Source organism: Martes martes, assembly GCF_963455335.1.
Source record: "Martes martes genome assembly, chromosome: 7".
Classification (NCBI taxonomy): domain Eukaryota; kingdom Metazoa; phylum Chordata; class Mammalia; order Carnivora; family Mustelidae; genus Martes; species Martes martes.
The window spans coordinates 99,009,942-99,029,495 of NC_137894.1; the positions used below are offsets into that span (position 1 = coordinate 99,009,942).

General features: G+C 37.5%; 1 protein-coding gene across 1 annotated transcript in view; it reads right to left on the bottom strand.

Moving 5' to 3' along the window:
- Positions 1 to 19,554, bottom strand: part of TXNDC16 (thioredoxin domain containing 16) — a 111,373-nt gene that overhangs the window by 83,849 nt on the left and 7,970 nt on the right. Inside the window, exons 3-7 of the mRNA XM_080807725.1 lie at positions 16,627 to 16,742; positions 15,721 to 16,027; positions 14,023 to 14,105; positions 8,790 to 8,863; positions 7,879 to 7,953 (exon numbers count right to left, since the gene is read on the bottom strand). Of these exons, the coding sequence (XP_080663851.1) occupies positions 7,879 to 7,953; positions 8,790 to 8,863; positions 14,023 to 14,105; positions 15,721 to 15,883 (395 nt within the window). The 5' untranslated portion in view covers positions 15,884 to 16,027; positions 16,627 to 16,742. The remainder of the gene's footprint in view (positions 1 to 7,878; positions 7,954 to 8,789; positions 8,864 to 14,022; positions 14,106 to 15,720; positions 16,028 to 16,626; positions 16,743 to 19,554) is intronic.

Here is a 19,554-nt window from a genome sequence, read left to right on the forward strand (position 1 = left end):
GCAGGGAGCCTGCTTCCTCCTCTCTCTCTGCCCGCCTCTCTGCCTATTTGTGATCTCTATCTGTCAAATAAATAAATAAAACCTTAAAAAAAAAAAACAGACGGGAATACACTAGTTAAAACGTGCCACACTCTGGCCAAGATCCAAACACTTGCCACTGCAGGCGAGGAGAAACTCTGAAGAGGAATGACCTGAAGGAAAGAGGGGCCAAAACACACAGCATCAGAGTACACAATCTGAAACACTTCCTGAAGCACCATGCCCTGGACAGTACAGGACCTCTACTTCATAAAACCATTACTCTCAAGAGCAGGAAAGATAACAGGCTTTCTTTTTTTTTTTTTTTTTATACCTTATCTATTTATCTGACACAGAGAGAGCAGAAGCAGAGGGAGCAGCAGAGAGAGAGGGAGAAGCAGGCTCTCCGCTGAGCAAGAGAGTGAGAAGCAGGTTCTTTGCTGAGCAGGAAGCCCAATGTAGGGTTCAATCCCAGGACCCTGGGATCATGACCGGAGCCAAAGGCAGACACTCAACCGACTGTGCCACCCAGGTGCCCCCATAACAGGCTTTCCTAACACAAAGAAGAAGACAGAGACCTATACAAAATGCCAAGACAGAGGAATTCATCCCAAAAGAAAGAATAAGAAAAGGTCACACTGCCAGGGATCTAATGAAAACAAATGTAAGTAATATTCCTGATCCAGAATGTAAAGCAACAATCATAAGGATACTAGCTGGGCTTGAGAAAAGCACAGAAGACAGCAGGGAGACCCTTATCCAAGAGATAAAAAACCTAAAATGTAGTCAAGCTGAAATGAAAACTGCAATAACCAAGATGCAAAACTGACTGGATGTAATGACTACAAGGATGGAGGAAGCAGAGGAACAAATAAGTGATATAGAAGAAAAAATTATGGGAAATAATGAAGCTGAAGAGGGAAAGAAAAATACTGAATGTATATACTACATGAATGTAGACCTAGGGAACTCAGTGATTCTATAAAGCATAATAACATTTGTATCGTAGGAGTCCCAGAAGAATTGGGAAAAGAGGGCTGAAGGTTTATTTGAAGAAATTCCAGCTGAAAACTTTCCCAGTCTGGGAAAGGAAACAAATATCCAAATCCAGGAGGCACAGAGAACTCCCATCAAAATCAACAAAAGCAGGCCAACACCAAGACACATCATAATAAAATTTGCAAAATATAGAGATATGGAAAAAATACTAAATGAAGTAAGACAAAAGAAGTCCCTAACAAATAAGGCAAAGCGAATAAGGTTAGCAAAAGATCTATCCATAGAAACTCAGCAGGCAAGAAGAGAGTGGCATGATATATTCAACATGCTGAATGGGAAAAATATACAGCTCTTATTCTCTTCATATCCTCTATCCTGCAAGGTTGTCATTCAGAACAGGAGAGAGAAAGAGTTTCCTAGACAAACAAAAGGAGTTCATGACCACTAAATTGGCCTTCAAGAAATATTAAAGGATACTCTCTGAATGGGAAAGAAAGATTAAAAGTGACAAAGACTAGAAAGGAACAAAGAAAAATCTCTAGAAACAACAAAACAAGTAATAAAATGGCACTAAGTTCATATCTATCAAAAATCACTCTGAATATAAATGGACTAAAAGCTCCGAAGGACACAGGGTGTCAGAATGGATTTAAAAAAAAAAAAAAAACAGGGGCGCCTGGGTGGCTCAATGGGTTAAAGCCTCTGACTTCGGCTCAGGTCATGATCTCAGGGTCCTGGGATCGAGCCCCGCATCGGGCTCTCTGCTCAGCAGCGAGCCTGCTTCCCTTCCTCTCTCCCTCTCTGGCTGCCTGTCTGCCTACTTGTGATCTCTATCTGATAAATAAAATCTTTTAAAAAAAAAACCAAACTATCAATATATGCTGCCTACAAGAGACTCATTTCATACCTAAAGACACCTGTAGATTGAAAGTGAAGGGATGGAGAAATATTTACCATCCAAATGGATGTCAAAAGAAAGTCAGAGTAGCCATTCTTATATCAGATAAGCTAGATTTTAAAGAGACTATAACAAGAGAGGAAAAAGGGCACTACATCATAATAAAGGGGTCTATCCAACAAGAAGATCTAACAATGGTAAATATTTATGCCCCCAACTTGGGAGCACCCAAATATATAATATAATTAATAACAAACATAAAGGAACACATTAGTAATAAAATAATAATAGTAGGGGACTTTAACACCCCCACTTATATCAATGGACAGACGATCCAAGCAGAAAATCAACAAAGAAACATGGCTTTGAATGACACAGTGGACCACATGGACTTAAAATAACAGATATATTCACAACACTTCAGCTCAGAGCAGCAGAATACACATTCTTTTCAAGTGCACATGGGACCTTCTCCAGAATAGATCACATACTAGGTCACATCAGGCCTCAAATAGTACAAAAAGACAGAGACCATACAGTATATTTTCCAATCACAAGGCTATGAAACTTGAAGACAACCACAAGAAAAAAATTGGAAAGACCACAAATATACAGAAGCTAAAGAACATTCTACTAAAGAATGAATGGGGGCACCTGGGTGGCTCAGTTGGTTAAGCAACTGCCTTCAGCTCAGGTCATGGTTCCAGAGTCCCGGGATCAAGTTCCGCACCAGGCTCCCAGCTCCACGGGGAGTCTGCTTCTCCCTCTGACCTTCTCCTCACTCATGCTCTCTCTCACTGTCTCTCTCTCTCATAACTAAATAAAAATCTAAAAAAAAAAAAATTAAAAAAAAAAAAGAATGGGTAAGGGAGGCTAATTTTCAACAAAGCAGGAAAGAATATCCAACAGAAAAAGGACAGTTTTTTCAACAAATGGTTTTGGAAAAACTGGACAGCAACATGCAGAAGAATGAAACTAGTCCACTTTCTTACACAATACACATAAATAAATTCAAAATGGACAAAAGACCCAAATGTGAGATAGGAAAACATCAATATCCTAGAGGAGAACAAAGGCATATATCTCTTTGACATCAACCATAGCAACTCCCTACTACATACATCTCCGGAGGAAAGGGAAAGAAAAGCAAAAATGAACTATTGGGACTTTATCAAGATAAAAAGTTTCTACACAACAATGGAAACAATCAATAAAACAAAAAGGTAGCCTTTGGAATGGGAGAAGATATTTGCAAATGATATATCAGATAAAGAATTAATATCTAAAATCTATAAAGAACTTAAACTCAATACCCAAAAAACAAATAAACTAGTTAAGAAATGGGTAGAAGACATCAATAGACATTTTTCTAAAGAAGACATCCAGATCATTCAACATCATTCATCATCAGGGAAATACAAATCAAAACTACAATCAAATACCACCTCAGAATGCCTAAAATTAACAACACAGGAAACAAGAGATGTTGGCGAGGATGCAGGGAAAGGGGAACACTCTGGCCCTGTTGGTGGGAATGCAAACTGGTGTGGCCACTCGGGAAAAGAGTATGGAGGTTCCTCACAAGGTTAAAAATAGAACTACCCTAGGATTCAGAGTAGTTCTTGCACTGCTAGGTATTTACCCAAAGGATACAAAAATACTGATTTGAAGGGATACATGCACCCCAATGTTTATGGCAGAATTACTAAGAACAGGCAAATTATGGAAAGAACACAAATGTCCATCAACTGATGAGTAGATAAAGAAGATGTGGTGTGTGTATATGTGTGTGTATATATATGTATATACATAATGGAATATCACTCAGCCATCAAAAAGAATGAAATCTTGCTATTTGCAACAATGTGGATGGACCCAGAGTGTATCATGCTAAGAAAAATAAGTCAGTCAGAAAAAGACAAATGGCATATATTCTCACTCATATGTGGAATTTAAGAATCAAATGAACATGGGGGTGGGGTGGGGAAGAGGCAAACCATAAAACAGACCTTTAACTACAGAGAACAAACAAGATTGATGGAGGGAGGTGGGCCAGAGATGGGCTAAATGGGTGATGGGCATTAAGGAGGGCATTTGTGATGAGCCCTGGGTATTATATGTAAGTGATGAATGACTAAATCCTACACCTGAAACTAATAATTACACTGTATGTTAACTGGACCTTAAATAAAATCTCAAAAATAAATAAATAAAAAATAAAACTGGGAAAATGTATAAATAAACAAACATCTATTTTTTTTTTAAATGGGTAAATTCCTTTGAAACAATGGCATAAAGGAAACCACAGTAAAACTTAAAACCTATAATTCAGAAGAGAAAAGATAAATTTGACCAGATAATTTTTTAAAGGATAGGGAAATTCAGGGGCACCTCAGTGGTGAAGCATCTGACTGGATTTCAACCGAGGTCATGATTATCAGGGTTGTGAGATCGAGCTCCACATGGGACTCTGCAATCAGCGTGGAGTCTATCTGAGATTCTCTCTCTCCCTCTGCCCCTCCCCCTGCTCTCTCACACATGCACACTCTCTCTCTTAAATAAAATCTTCAAAAAAAAAAAAAAAAAGAGAATAGGGAAATTCAGATTATAAATGACAAACTTAGGGGGAAATGTAGTTTGTGTCTCCTTCATATAAAGAAAGTATCTACCAGCACCTGGGTGACTCAGTGTGTTAAGCCTCCAACTCTTGGTTTTGGCTCAGGTGGTGAACTCATGGGTCATGAGAGATTCTCTCCCTCTGTCCCTTCCCCCATTCGCTTGCGTGCGCGCACGCGCGCTCTCTCTCTCTCCAAAATAAATCTTTTTAAAAAATGTATCTAGAAGTTAATAAAGTTCAAATATGATAGAAAAATGGGCAAAAGATTCCCAACAGCAGTTCAGATCCATTTCAATGAATAGTATGCAACTGCAAAAGAGTACAGGAGAGAGAAACTGCTTGCCAGGCACTGGATATTTCAAACTGATGGTTTTAGCACCTTAAAGCAGAATGACAAATTGAAAGGTATTTTTCTCCCTCATGGCTATTTGGAAGGTGCAGCTATGACATGGCACATTATTTAGCACAATTCTTCAACATTCTAAATATGACTACAGAGAATTTTTGTAAAATTTTGTAAAATACTATATTCCACAAGTCATTTTTCTTACATTTAAATTAAAATTTAAATTAAAATGAGGACATTGCCTCTTTGCAATTCTACATTTACATTGCTCCCCTCAGTTTCTTTTTCCCATGAATGTTGGTGTTGTGTCAGATGCTCCCTGAATAACCTGTCTGTTGACTACACCTACATCTGTACTCCTCAGTGGTTCAAATTCCCACAGGTCCCTCCTGGAGACTCAGGTCTGATAGGCATTCCCCTTGTTAAAATAGACTCATCTTCCCATGTCAATCTGTTCTTCCTTGCCTACTTCAGATGTTAATCAGAGAGGATTTGGGGTGGAGTGAGATTGGAAAGACAGAAAAGAAGAGATTAGGGATTAACTTTGAGTTTGTAGTTTTGCTGATTATTACCAAATTAGCTCTTAGTAAATCCAGTTAACTTCACCTCCTAAGCATTAAAAAGGAAATCCCCTCTTTGCTATCTCTATTTTACCTCCCTAGGTTGTATAATGGACATACAATGCTTTCTATGTGTGCTTGGACTTCACAAATCTGTCTCATGTCCACCAGAAAGAGCTCGAAGGTACTAATCTGATTACATCACTTACTGCCTACAACCCTCTATTGAGCAATCAGACATTGAGGTGGTCAAGACAGTGAGCCAAACTTAAGTAACAATCAAGCCTTTATTCCCTCACTGTGATAGTAGGGCAAGCCAGAGGCCAAAAGAGAGGCCCAGTTCCACAGGGCTCCATTCCTTGCCACAACCACCATGGGCCAGCATTAGGCAAGGGTCAGGTGGATGCAGTCACATGCATGGAGGCATCTCATTCCAAGGGGACCCAAATAAAAGGCTCTTGACTATGGACTTGTGGTTCGAGGGGAAAGAAAGGGAGAAGAGCCAGACATGGAAAGATACTGAGTCAAGTGGAGGAAAGTGCCTCAACCAAAGACCTCTGATAAGAAGGTCTCAGCAAAAGTACCTAGGAGGTGCCTCAGTCAAGGTCCCTGATAATGAGGCCTCTGTATAGGGACACCTGGGCTAGAAATACAGGTTACATATGAGCATGTCTGGTCTAGGTGCCTGAGTCCTAGATCTCAATTTTCTCTAGAAAACACAATGCACTGGGCACACAGCCAGTCTGGTGCGGGCAGGGCACCTTTCCCTTATGAGGCCTGCCAGACAAAGACCGTAATTGCCTATGGTCATGACTCATAGGTCACACAAGGATTCTGGCTTGGAGCTAAACTCCTCACGCTTCACTGGCTACCCCAAAGCCTCAGCTTCTTCACATGGTAAACAAAGATCCCTTCATCTGAACCCCATACCTACTTTTCTGCTCTCATCTCCTGCTTTACATTTCATACTCCAGTAAAAACCCCACCCCTCCATGGGGCACCTGGGTGGCTCAGTCAGCTAAGTGTCTGCCTTTGGCTCAGGTCATGATTCCAGGGTCCTGGGATCAAAGCCCTACATTGGGCTCCCTGCTCAGCAGGGCATCTGCTTCTCCTTCTGCCTCTCCCCCTGCTTTCTCTCAAAAAAATAAAAATCTTTTAAAAATTTTATTTAAAAAAAAAATGCCCCCCCCAAAGTATTCTAACCTCCATGCCTTTGCTCAGTTTCCCCCGCCTTCCCCATCTTCTGTTTCTTCACCAAGCAAACTCCTACTTATCCTTTAAGATTCATTCCAAGTGCCACCTCCACCAGGAAGCCTTCTTAACAAATATTTGCCTTCATCCTAGACACAAGAAATTTTTCCCTGTGTTGTGGATCCTTATGCCCTCATACATAGAAGTTGCTACCAATTTACTTACTACTTAATATTTCCTGTTTCTGTATCTGTCTATGTAACAAAACACTATATTCCTAGAGAAGAGAAGCCATACCAGTTCTTTGGAATTCCTCTCCAAAAGGCTGCCATTCACTCTTTACAACTGGCTTCTTGGTCTACAGGTCTTAGGCTCCATCATTGGCAGGGATTTCTAAAATCTTTTCATTTATATATGATGGGTACTGGAAAATTTTAAAGTGTCCATTTTCAAAATGATAACCACAACTTTTCACCTATAAGTTTTGAGTTTCCTGTCATTTAACTTTCACCCAATTTTTATGGGAATCCAGTCCAAGAGGAGAAGGAACAGGGTAGCCAAGCAGACAACAAAGATACTCAATGTCAGCAAAGGTCTAAGTGCCAGCAGTCCTAACACAACATTAAACTGGAAAAGTCCATGTAACCTTGTACCCCTGATTAAGTTGTAGCTTCTAGCTGTGTCACTGAGGAGGAAACCAAACTCCATTCAGGGGGAGAATACAAGAATGGACTCCTCATAGGCCTAAATCCTAGGTGTAAAGATTCTATGCCAGGGAAGTTAAATTTAGATTCTCTCTCTCTCTCTCCCTCTCTCAGTAAACACTAAGATGTGTGCTGGGACTATTTGCACTGTTTCTGTACCTACCGAGTAAGCACAGAGCTACAGACTCCAGAAAAATCTGGCTGGGATGAGAAGCACGCCAGACATTTTAAAAATCCCAGTGAGAATAGCAAAATGAGCTTCTTACCTGGTAAAATCCTTACTCCACAGTTATACTCAAAAGGAAAAACAATACTATCACCATGTGATTGTGTCCTCTCCTATTTCTTATATAAAAATGTTTCTGTATCCTCTGCCATTCAAGACACTTGAGATCCTCTACATAGGGAGAAGATAGACCAGTAATTTGTGTGAAATGAATGCCTACAAATATAATGTTAAAACCCTAAAATATTTTAACGGATTGTAGAAGCCTCTAATGAAATCAAGAGATAAACAACAAATGAATGGGTACCTCCGTACTTACAAGAGAACATGAGCAACAATGGCATTCACATCAAACAGAGTATCAGGAGGCAATTCTCTAAGTAAGATGTTGCCCCTACAAAAAATTTCAAAAAGCATTACAGAAATATTCCCTTGGAATTCATTTTTCTTGTCTTTCCAATACAGTAGGTTATAAGTTCTTTGATGTCAGAGCCTGAGTGTTATCTATTATCCCATGTACCTCCCCTACCAGCATGCTGACCATAAAACACACAAAAATATTTATTGAATATTTATACTCAATAAATACATTGACTTTGAGGAGCTTAGACCCTGGGCTAGGCAAAAAGACTGGGAAAAACACATGAGTCTCAACAAGGCTTCCTACCAACTTCCCAGTCACATATATACACATTCCCTAAATGGGCTGGGAAAGGAGACAAGTTGGAGAGAAAAAGAAGTGTCCTGAGCAGTTGATCTCTGAGGAGACAGAATCTGTCCCCTCTTCTTAGGCCAAATCCAAATAGTTTGGGGAAAAGACTCTGAGAAACCTCAGAGAGACTAGCATACCAAAGTGGGGAGGAACTGGGACATTGGCAGATCTTTCAAAAATACATTTCTTTCACACCTAAATACGGACCTGACAGATCTACTCAAAACACTAAATTTGTTAAGTGATTACTTTCCAGGCACTTATAGTAGGAGTTTACATAAGAATTCTCATGTAATATTCAAAACAAGCCAGTGAAGTAGGTTTTAGAGTTATTTTATCTCATTTTATAGATAAGAAAGCTGAAGCACAGGTAACAAATCTATGGCTTAGACTGTTTGCTAAGCTTCATATGACTCCTACTGCATGCAACTTTATTCTGACTTAGTGATATTTTGTATATTTTAATATTCTAGAAGTATAGCTTTATGTCTGCCTATCACACTCAAAAAATACTTTACCTGAATAAATATGCTTTCATCAAATCCTTCTCTTTTCCACAGTATCTTGATGTTTCTTCTTTGACACAATTAACCTTTAAAAGATTATATTTAAGGTTTAGAGTATATATCAAAAGGTCAAGTTTCTTGGTTAGGGAAACAAGAAGGAAAATTAAGCAGTACAGTCTGTCTCCAGGTCAGATTTTTTATTTTACTTTTCTTTCTGATTTGTATCCTATAATTTCTCATTTATTCAAGTGCTTGAGGTAACCCTAAGGAATTATTTCTACACCTAATAGTTCTATTTAATTGTACTTAAGCGTTTACATTTAACTCAACCTTATAGAACAAGTTGGAGGTAACCACGTAGAAAAGGAAAGAAACAATTAAGGCAGGACAAAAAATCATGAATAAAAGCCAAGTAGCAGAAGTAAGTGGTAAGTTGGGAGCCTGAAAGCATCTCAACAGCTGGAATACAGACACTGTTGGTTTCTTACCCAAAATCCATCCTTCCCTTTTGTTTTACTAACAGAACTTCCCTAAACCCAAGTGTCCCAAGGAAAGACTTTTCCAGACTCCCCAACAGGTACAGATGGCTGAACAGTGTTTGAAGTCACTGGCATTGGATTCCAGATGGTTCCTAAAAGGGAGCTGACTTACACTCTTTTCCCACTTCTTTCTGAGAAAAAACAGACAAGGCAGCTAGGACACCAGCAGTAATCATGGACATGAGGATGGTGCCTCAGAAACAATGAACCTTAATCACTGATGACATTAAAGCAGCCATAACAGCCCTTGAGAGTTTATAATCTAGACTCTGTGTGAAAAATATAAGGATAAACCTGGCAGCAACATGAAGATACAATGGAAGGCAAGCGAGCGCAAAGATAAGGAGGCAGGTTAAACAAGTATCACATCGGTGCAGGGCAAAGATGACTGGCACCTGAAGTAAAGCAAAGAAGGACAGAAGAGGTTCAAGAGATTTTTCACCAATCCAGCAAGAAGATCTAGGGAGAAGACGGGGCATGTGTTTGTAGCATGGGATCCAGGAGGAAGGAAAGAGACAAAGAGAATGAAGAGGTTTCAAGATGGGGCAAGGAGTAGCTGCTAACAAAACTTAAACTAAGGCTGCAAGAAAAAGTTATTTCATTTTAGACTTTGTAAGTTTTTGTTTGTGTTTTTTTTTTTAAATGGGTTCGGGGTTTTGTGTGTCTCTGTGTGTGTGTTGCTCAATTTAATTTTAATGGAATCTGAAAGGAAGCAGAATGACAACCCGGGAAGCCACGTTTATTTTCAAAAGCAAGAAAAGGAGAACTGATACTCAGAAAAAAGTATTAGGAATAGAGAATTAGAATTAAAAGCCAGAATACAGCTACACCCCCCAAAAAAACTGAATGTTAGCAAGAATTTTTACAAGTCAGTGTATAGGGGATGGTTGACATTATGACAATAGATTTTTTTTTCCATTCATCCCATTCAACATATATATGAACACCTATCATATGTTAGTCAGTCTTCTAGTCACCAGGGGTACAGTTAAGTTCCAAATAAAAATCTTTACCTTTAGAACTTACATTCTAAAAGTAGATACAATTTTAAAAACTAATTAATATGCAGTGTTAAGTTCCATATAGAAAAAAATACTAAGGGGACAGTGTATGACAGGACATTTTAGATAGGTAACCAAGGAAGGCTTGCAGGAGGGAGTGATCTTTGCACAAAGAACAGAAGGAATGGAACGATGCATATGATTATATAAATATATGAAAGAGAGAAGTTCTAAGCAGCAGGGAAAATATTTGCAAAGGCCTTATGGAAAAAAACACTTCTAGCTTGTCCAAGTAACAAAAAGATGACCTGTAGGTTTCAGGAACAAACCGAGCTAGGTAAAGAGAGAAAAAATGAAATTAGAGAGGAAGCCAGTGTCAGCAAGAGTGAAAGGTTTCTATTTTATCCTAATGTAATGGGAAGGGGTAGCAAAGTGACCTGACACATATGAATTATGTGTGGAGAAAAGTTTAGTGGGACAAGAATTAAAGGAGAAAGACCAATTATTAGAAGGCTACTATAATTTCCCAGATGATAAGTGAAGAAGATTTAGACAGGGGGGTGTGGTGAAAGTATAGGATGTGAGAAGATTTGAGAAGTTTTAATAATAGAACCTAAAGATTTATTGATGGATTGTTTACAACAAAATGAAAAGTCAAAGATGATCCAAAGGTTTTTTTGTTTTAAAACCTGCTTTGATATAGTAAGATAGCTACACCAGCTTTCTTCTGATCATCACTTACATGATACATCTTTTTCCTTCATTTACCTTGAAGATGTCTGAAGCCTTTATTTTAAGATGAATTTCTAAATAGTACAGAGTAGGGTTTGGTTATCATACCCAGCTTGGCAATCTTTGTCTTAACTGGAACATTTAGTCCACTTTATATTTTAGTGTTTCCTTCATCTGCATCTTCCTCCTGAAATCTTAACTTTTAAAGACAATCTCAAAATGATACTTTTTGGGCGCCTGGGTGGCTCAGAGGGTTAAGCCTCTGTCTTCGGCTCAGGTCATGATCTCAGGGTCCTGGAACTGAGTCCCGCATCGGGATCTCTGCTCCGCAGGGAGCCTGCTTCCTCCTTTCTCTCTCTCTCTGCCTGCCTCTCTGCCTACTTGTGATCTCTATCTGTCAAATAAATAAATAAAATATTTTTTAAAAATGCTACTTTTTGTCAAGTCTTTCCTACTACCACACCTGACCTTCTGCCCTGACAATCAGGTATGACCTTCCCTTCCTTTAAATCTAAATGGCATTTTATTTGTAACTATTACAATGATTGTGTTCTGCTAATTTCTGAAATGATTTGCGAATATATTTTTTTCTCCCCTATTTAGGATCTAAATTCTTCAAGGAAATAGACTGGATCTTAGTCACATATCTATCTAAAAGACTAAACAAAGTCACCTCATTTCAAGGTCATAAACATTTACCCAGTATCTATTATGTGCCAGAGAGTGAGCTAGGTCCTCAATATAGGTCTGTCTTATTCACCAGTCTCCTTTCCACACAGCTTAGCATCCTCAACTGTAAAATCAAGACTTTAAGTTTTGTTAGTTCATAAAGGCAACACCCTGGGCATAAACCTTAATACTCTATTTTAGTTACTAGATACATGGTTATTAGCTACTAGATAAACAGCATGATTATCCCTTTTCAATGTCACACCAGCCTAGTATTTCATTTCTAAACTTTAGAATTTTATTAAAAGCGCCTTGAAGATGAGCACCATTATCATTCTAGAGTGAAATCAGTTGTTCAAAGTTAACAAAGTTACATATAGAATTGACATAAAAATATTTTTTAAGTATTTAGCAGTGATATAATAAGAAGCAGATAATTGGTTTTTGCCCCTGGTTCCTGACACAGGGATCCTGAAACCCTTATTATTTCCTGAGTGATAGGAGTATCTTTTGTTCTAATATTTGGTCTTTAACCCCAGTTCCTTATATAAGAGCTTCTAAGACCCTTGGAAACCCCTATAGTGTTTAAGAGTATCTTTCTGCATGCTAATGAGGTGACTGATCCCTGGGGGCTCCTATATAGCTTTGAGATGGAGACTCTTAACCAAAAAGACAAAGGCATGATTAGGTTGAACTTTCTGTCCCACCTCCTATCCTCAGGAGATTGAGTTAATCACCAAGGGCCAAAGATTTACTCAATCATGTCCACATAATGGAACCCCCATAAAAACCCTAAACAACAGGGCTTGGAGAGCTTCCAGGGTGGTGAACACATCCAAGTACCAGGAGTGTGGCACAGTCCAAACCAGAAAAGGACAGAAGCTCCTGTGCTCAAGACTTCCAGACCTCGCTCTATGCAGCTCATCCATTGGGCTGTTTCAGGGCTCCATCATTTATAATAAAGCAGTACTAGTAAACAAAGTGTTTTCCCTTATTCCTGTGAGCCATTACAGCAAATTATCAAACCAAAGGAGGGGGTTGTGAAAGCCCCCAATTTGTAGCCAAGTCAGGCAGAAGTTGTAGGTAACCTGGGAATCCACTCCTTGGGATTGGCATCTGAAGCTGGCAGGGGGAGGGCAGTCTTATAGGACTGAGCCCTTAACCTGTAAGATCTGGGCTAAGTGGGCAGCTAGTGACAGAACTGACTGGTGTGGGAACACTCACACACTTGATGTCGAAAGTGTTCTCTGGGTAGAGGAAAGAGTTTCCCTTTAATAGCCAAGATTAGGGCGCCTGGGCGGCTCAGTTGGTTAAGTGTCTGCATTCAGCTCAGGTCATGATCCCCACATCGGGCTCCCTGCTCCATGGGGAGTCTGCTCCCTCTGTCCTTCTCCCCTTTCATGATCTCTCTCACTGTCTCTCTCTCAAATAAATAAATAAAATCTTTAAAAAAAAAATAGCCAAGATTAGTTGACCTTTCTATGCTTCCTGCCCTGGGAACTCTAGCTGTAGGGACCAAGTGGGACAGTGACCATCTCTCAGAGGTGGAAGGCTAATGAACTAAGAAAGAATAAATGTACACAGAAAGTTAGGTAGACACTAATCTGAGAGAATTCAATAATCACCGGGTTTTAATCATTCAATTTTCTGAGGTACAAATTCTAAGATTAAAGTAAATGAAAAGCTCGTGGAGCTATCTAATCTATGACGCATGTGGAAATTTTCCATATACTCAATGATAAGTTTAAACATTTTTTTGAGAAAAAAATTAAATACGTTATTTCAAGTTAGAGTGTTTTGACTTTATTCTAAAAATAAAGGGAAAACTGAAACATAAGTAATTATAAAGACTCAGAAGACTAGAAAAGCAAACAATTACCTCAATTTTTGTACCTCAGTTTGTGGTCATAAACTGAGCTAATAAACTGTGCTAATAAACTGAAATTTAATAAATAATTGAATACAGAGATCTATTATAATATATTTGTCAGGCAAAACAAAACAACAAAGCCTAACCATAGGATTGAAAACTGAACCATGGCCTCAATAAAACAGTTTACAAAATAAATTAAATTCTAAGCCAAAGAATTCTGAACAGCTTTTTTTCTTCATGTATTAATTTACACAATAACCTGGAACTATCTTTCTGTGCTTCTGTTTTTTCGTATATAAAACGGTAGGAAAAAAATTTTTCCAGTCTGGAAAAAGGTGTGAAACATAAGTATATTTAGATACTCAGCCTTAAGTCATATAATTATAAAGTGTCTGTCACTAATAATTTAGTAACAAAAAATGTCTTCCTACCTTTGCAACTGAAATTCCATAGTCCTGGAGAGGTTTAACAGCTTCATTCAGTTCTTCAAGAAATACAGAGTTTCTTGGAGAATCTAAAAATAAGAAATGTTTAATGAATGTTTTATGGCTTGCTCCTTAGAAAAGATGAATTTTTAAAACTAAACCTGAAAGCTGCACACTGAAGAAGAAACAGATCATTTTGCCCTAAAAGTATACAAAACAACAAATAATCAAGTAAACATACCTAGTTATATATTTTTATACCCTTATTTCCTATTGCCTCATTATTCATATTTCTAATGTTTTTATGATATATTTTAACTTTGTAAGTAAATTTTTAAAATATCTAAAACAAGGGGCACCTGGGTGACTCAGTGGGTTAAAGCCTCTGCCTTCGGCTCAGGTCATGATCCCAGGCTCCTGGGATCCAGCCCCATATAGGGCTCTCTGCTCAGCAGGGAGCCTGATTCCTTCCTCTCTCTCTCTCTCTCTGCCTGCCTCTCTGCCTACTTGTGATCTCTCTCTGTCAAATAAATAAGTAAAATCTTTAAAAAAAATTTTCTAAAACAAGAATAGAATAAATGTTTAATAACTGAGCCACCTGGGTGGCTCAGTGGGTTAAGCCTCTGCCTTCAGCTCAGGTCATGATCTCAGGGTCCTGGGATCAAGCCCTGCATCGGGATCTCGGTCAGCAGGGAGCCTGCTTCCCCATCTCTCTCTGCCTGCTCTCTGCCTACTTGTGGTCTCTCTGTCAAATAAATAAATAAAAAATCTCAAAAAAAAATTTTTTTTTAATTTAAAGCTAACATTTGACATTATTTTTCCAAGTTTAATACCACATGCACAACACACATGGATACATGTACAAAACTTTCAAAACGATTTTAAAGCTTTTTTTTTTTAATGAGAGAAAGAGAGAGAGCATGCATGCAAGTGAGGGGGAGGGGCAGCAGGAGAGGAAGAGAATCTCAAGCAGGCTCCACACCCAGCACAGAGCCCATTGTGGGGCTCAATCTCACCACCCTGAGATCATGACCTGAGCTGAAGTCAAGAATCCAACACTTAACTGACTGAGCCACCCAGGCGCCCCTCAAAATAATTTTAAAATACCATTTTCAAGTGACAATTAGAAGAGAGCCAACAGAAATGTGGATTCGTTCCACTTACTAATTCCAAGAATAGTTTTTTTAAGGGATAAAGACTTAATGAGACCATTACAATTTTTAGTTATGTTCAACTGGTTGATCAGTGTAATTAATGGTACAGCTAAAGCAAGGTATTAAACAAAAGTGTTACTAATACTTCATTTAAAGTTTTAAAACACTTTTATTTGTTCACTAAAAATACCAAAAAGTATACTTTCAGAAATGACTAGATGAAATTCAGATATAATTCTACTAATCGCTAATTCTTATCTAGTATTTACTATGGACTAGTCATATGAGTAAATTCATTTAATCCCTACAACAAATTTATAAAGCAAGTATTATTTCCTCATTAAGGATGATAACAAAAACACAGAGAAGCTAGGTGACTTGATCAAAATCATACAGTGGCAAGATCGGGATTTAAACTCAGGCAGGCATATTTTAGTAGCAGCTTTATGGCACATAATACTAATCCTGACAATAAATTCCCACTGAGAATATTGATTAAACAGCAATAGAAACATCACAAAAAATCATGTAGAATATAAAAAATACTTACCAGCTTGACAAAAATAAGCTAAGGAGGCTTTTCCTGGTTGTAATGTACTGAAATATTTCTGAGGACTCAGTTCTGATAGAGAGCCTACCGCTGACTTACAAAAAATGCACATCATGACAAAAGAGAAGCCCACTCTAAATAAATTGAAACTGGAAGACATCATCAGCTGTAGTTGTACATGGGCAGGAGGTTTTTGTCTGTTTTTTTCAGTGCTGCGGTTCTGTTGCCTAGGGTAATACCTAGCAAGAGCAGGTGTTCAACAAAGTTTTGCTGAATAAATTTGTTAAACAAATGAATGAAGTAAAATCTGCAAAAAAGAATAATATAAGGCATTACTTATATATTTGATCTTGCCAGTACTTTCCTATTTCCTTCTAGTAAATATTTGAGAGGGATGGTATAAAATGGCATTGATTTAATAATACTATTGATTTTTGATACTTGCAAAAGATATCAAAGATATCTAGAAAATTCAATATGAAATATTTTGAGTTTAATAGATATTCACTAAAGGATGTTAAGCTAATTGTCATTTTTAAGGGTTCTAAAATTAATCCTCAAACATTGTCTAATCCTTGTTTTAAACTGGGCATTTTATCTTTCTCTACCTAGAACAGACTTACAATCAATACTCAGTTATTTAATACCATTAAATGGGAGTGAGACATCCAAAATCCATATCTACTATGTCCACATTCTTTTTATTTTAAATTCCCTAGAAGACAGCTATAAAAACTATTTAAAGGACATTCCTTCTAAATATACTTTTAATACATGACTTAGACTTATTTATATAGCTTAGAAATTCAAGCATCTTTTCCAACCCATATTTTCATTCAACTCTATCTTCTGAACTCAGATTTGTTTTAAATATCCTCCTTTCATCTTCCTTCATGCTGTACTTACTTCCATGCTATCCTCTGCATCTGTTGTCAATTCTTCCTCTTCTGTTTTGCTACCTTCAAATTTCTCTTGAACAATTTCTTCTTTCAGGAAGTTTTTCTACTGATGATCTATACTACCTAAATTTAAAAGAAGATAGTTTGGGAAAATATATCATACTTCTAGGAGGTAATATACACCCACAAGCATAGGTGAGAATTTTAATTTTTTTAAAATTTCAAACAGAATCCCTATCTTTCAAGCAAAAGATCACTATCTCAAAACAAGAGACAGAAAAAAATAGCTAAAAATTGCTCATAAGGAGAGGGGTATGCTTTCTCAGTAAAGAATAAAATGATAGAAGAATGAAAAATTTAGTGAAACTTATACTAAACTGGGTATTTACTTCACTTTTTTTTTTTTTTTTTAAGATTTTACTTATTTATTTGTCAGGGGTTGGGGGTGGCATGCACAAGCAAAGGAAGTTGTACCCAGAGGGAAACGCAGGCTCCCCACTGAGCAAGGAGCCAGAACTCTAGGATCATAACCTGAGCCAAAGGCAGATAAATGATCAACCAACTGAGCCACCTAGGCATCCCTACTTTGCTCTTTTAATCTTATCAGGAAGCATGTAACTTCTCTCCTTAAGAAGCAGGTATTCCTATGATCCGATATCTTGTTTCTTAAATTCCACCTATCAGTGAGATCATATGGTAATTGTCTTTCTCTGATTGACTTATTTCACTTAGCATAATATCCTCTAGTTCCACCCATGTTGTTGCATATAACAAGATTTTTTTTTGGGGGGGTGGGGGGGCACCTGGGTGGTTCAGTGGGTTAAGCCTCTGCCTTCAGCTCAGGTCGTGATCCCAGGGTGCTGGGATCGAGCCCCACACTGGGCTCTCTGCTCGGCGGGGAGCCTGCTTTCTCCTCTCTCTCTGCCTGCTTCTCTGCCTACTTGTAGTCTCTGTCTGTCAAATAAATAAATAAATAAATCTTTAAAAAAAAAATTTTTTTTTTTTTTGATGGCTGCAAATCATAGGAGAAGAGAGAAAAAAATGAAACAAGACAAAACCAGAGAGGGAGACAAACCATAAGAGACTCTTAATCTTAGGAAACAAATTGAGGGTTGCTGGAGGGGAGGAGGTAGGCGAATGGGGTAACTAGGTGATGGACATTGGGAGGGTATGAGTTGTAATGAGCACTGGGTATTAGATAAGACTGATGAATCACAGACCTGTACCCCTGAAACAAATAGTATATTATATGTTAATTAATTGAATTTAAATTAAAAAAATAAATCTTTAAAAACCAACTATTCCTTTAAAAAAAAAGGAACTAATTACTGAATTACTTCTTTTTTTATTAATTATTTTTATTAACATATAATTATTATTTGCCCCAGGAGTACATGTCTGTGAATTGTCAGGCTTACACATTTCACAGCATTCACCATATCACATACTTTCTCCAATGTCCATAACCCAACCACCCTCTCCACATACCCTCCCCAGCAACCTCCAGTTTGTTTTGTGAGATTAAGAGTCTCTCATGGTTTGTCTCCCTCCCAATCCCATTTTGTTTCATTTTTGTTTTCTTCCTTCCTTCCCCACCCTCATCAATTTCTTCTTAACATTATTTTCATTAGAGCTAATTTATATCAATGAACAATCTGCCATTGACATTTAATAATGAACAAGAGTTCAAAAGTTCAAGTAGAATGAGTGAGGACTGTGAGGGGTATATGAAAAAGTAATTTTAATGATATAATTAAGGGGTATCCTTGATATTAACACTGATTACATATTACAGCCATTTTAAACCAGTGTATTTTAAAGCCACTTATATTAATGGCAATGGTTTAAAATAGGTCATTCAATATTTTCTTTACAGGGAGATGGGAAATGCATGCATCCTGAGACTAAGATAATAAGTATATAACATTTGTTACTATACAAAATAACTAAAACCTAATGAAAAGATAAAACTTTTAAACAATTCAAGTATAAATATAATTTTTCCTGGGCTTGTGGTTACAATTCAGTTATTTTAACACTAGTTGGACAGTAGGGTTAACATAGGATTCTTTTCCCATAGAATGAATTTTTTAGCAGCAAAAGGTCTGCACATTCAGTGCTAGAATACTTTCCCACACCAGTTCATTGGACGAATGAAATTATAGATGTGAAAGTACTATGCATTTGATCAATTAGAGATGTCGGGGATTATTTTTACATACATACTTTGAGGGATAGGAACTCATTAGCAACTAAAACCTTTGCAGTTTGTTCCATCTTTGATAAATTTGATTCCTTAAGGAATTACTTAAAGCCGAGAATATTGCACAGGTCAGCCAGAAATAGTTTACATGATTATAATAAAATAAACACTGAATAAATAAAAATTTAAGAAAAATAAGCATTGAATAATGATTTAACTAAATTTAAGACAACCACAATTCAGAGAATAAGGAGACAGAAAGTAAGGAAACACAAAGTCAGGGTGGGAAGAGGAATAAAAGAGCTAAATCTTCACTTTCACAACACCAAAAGTCAAGTTTATTAGAAATAGGAAGATTGATGCCATAAGAAACAGGGAGAAATTTAAATAACTGCCCCTAAGGAATAAGAAATTGGAGGAGGACGATACCAAGGGGAGTTCTGAAGTCTTACACAGAACCATCTAACTCTTTAAATAGTGTACCTTTTCATTTTGATTTTAAAAGTTAAAGTCATCCTATTCAGACTACGTCAAAATAAAAAGCTCTGCACAGCAAAGGAAACAACCAACAAAACCAAAAAACAATCTACTCAATGGGAGAAGATATCTGCTTATGACATATCCAAAGAACTGTTAGTATCCAAAATACATAAAGAACTTACACAACTCAACATCAAAAAAAAAAAAAAGTAATCCGATTTAAAAATGGGCAGAAGACAAAAACAGACAAAA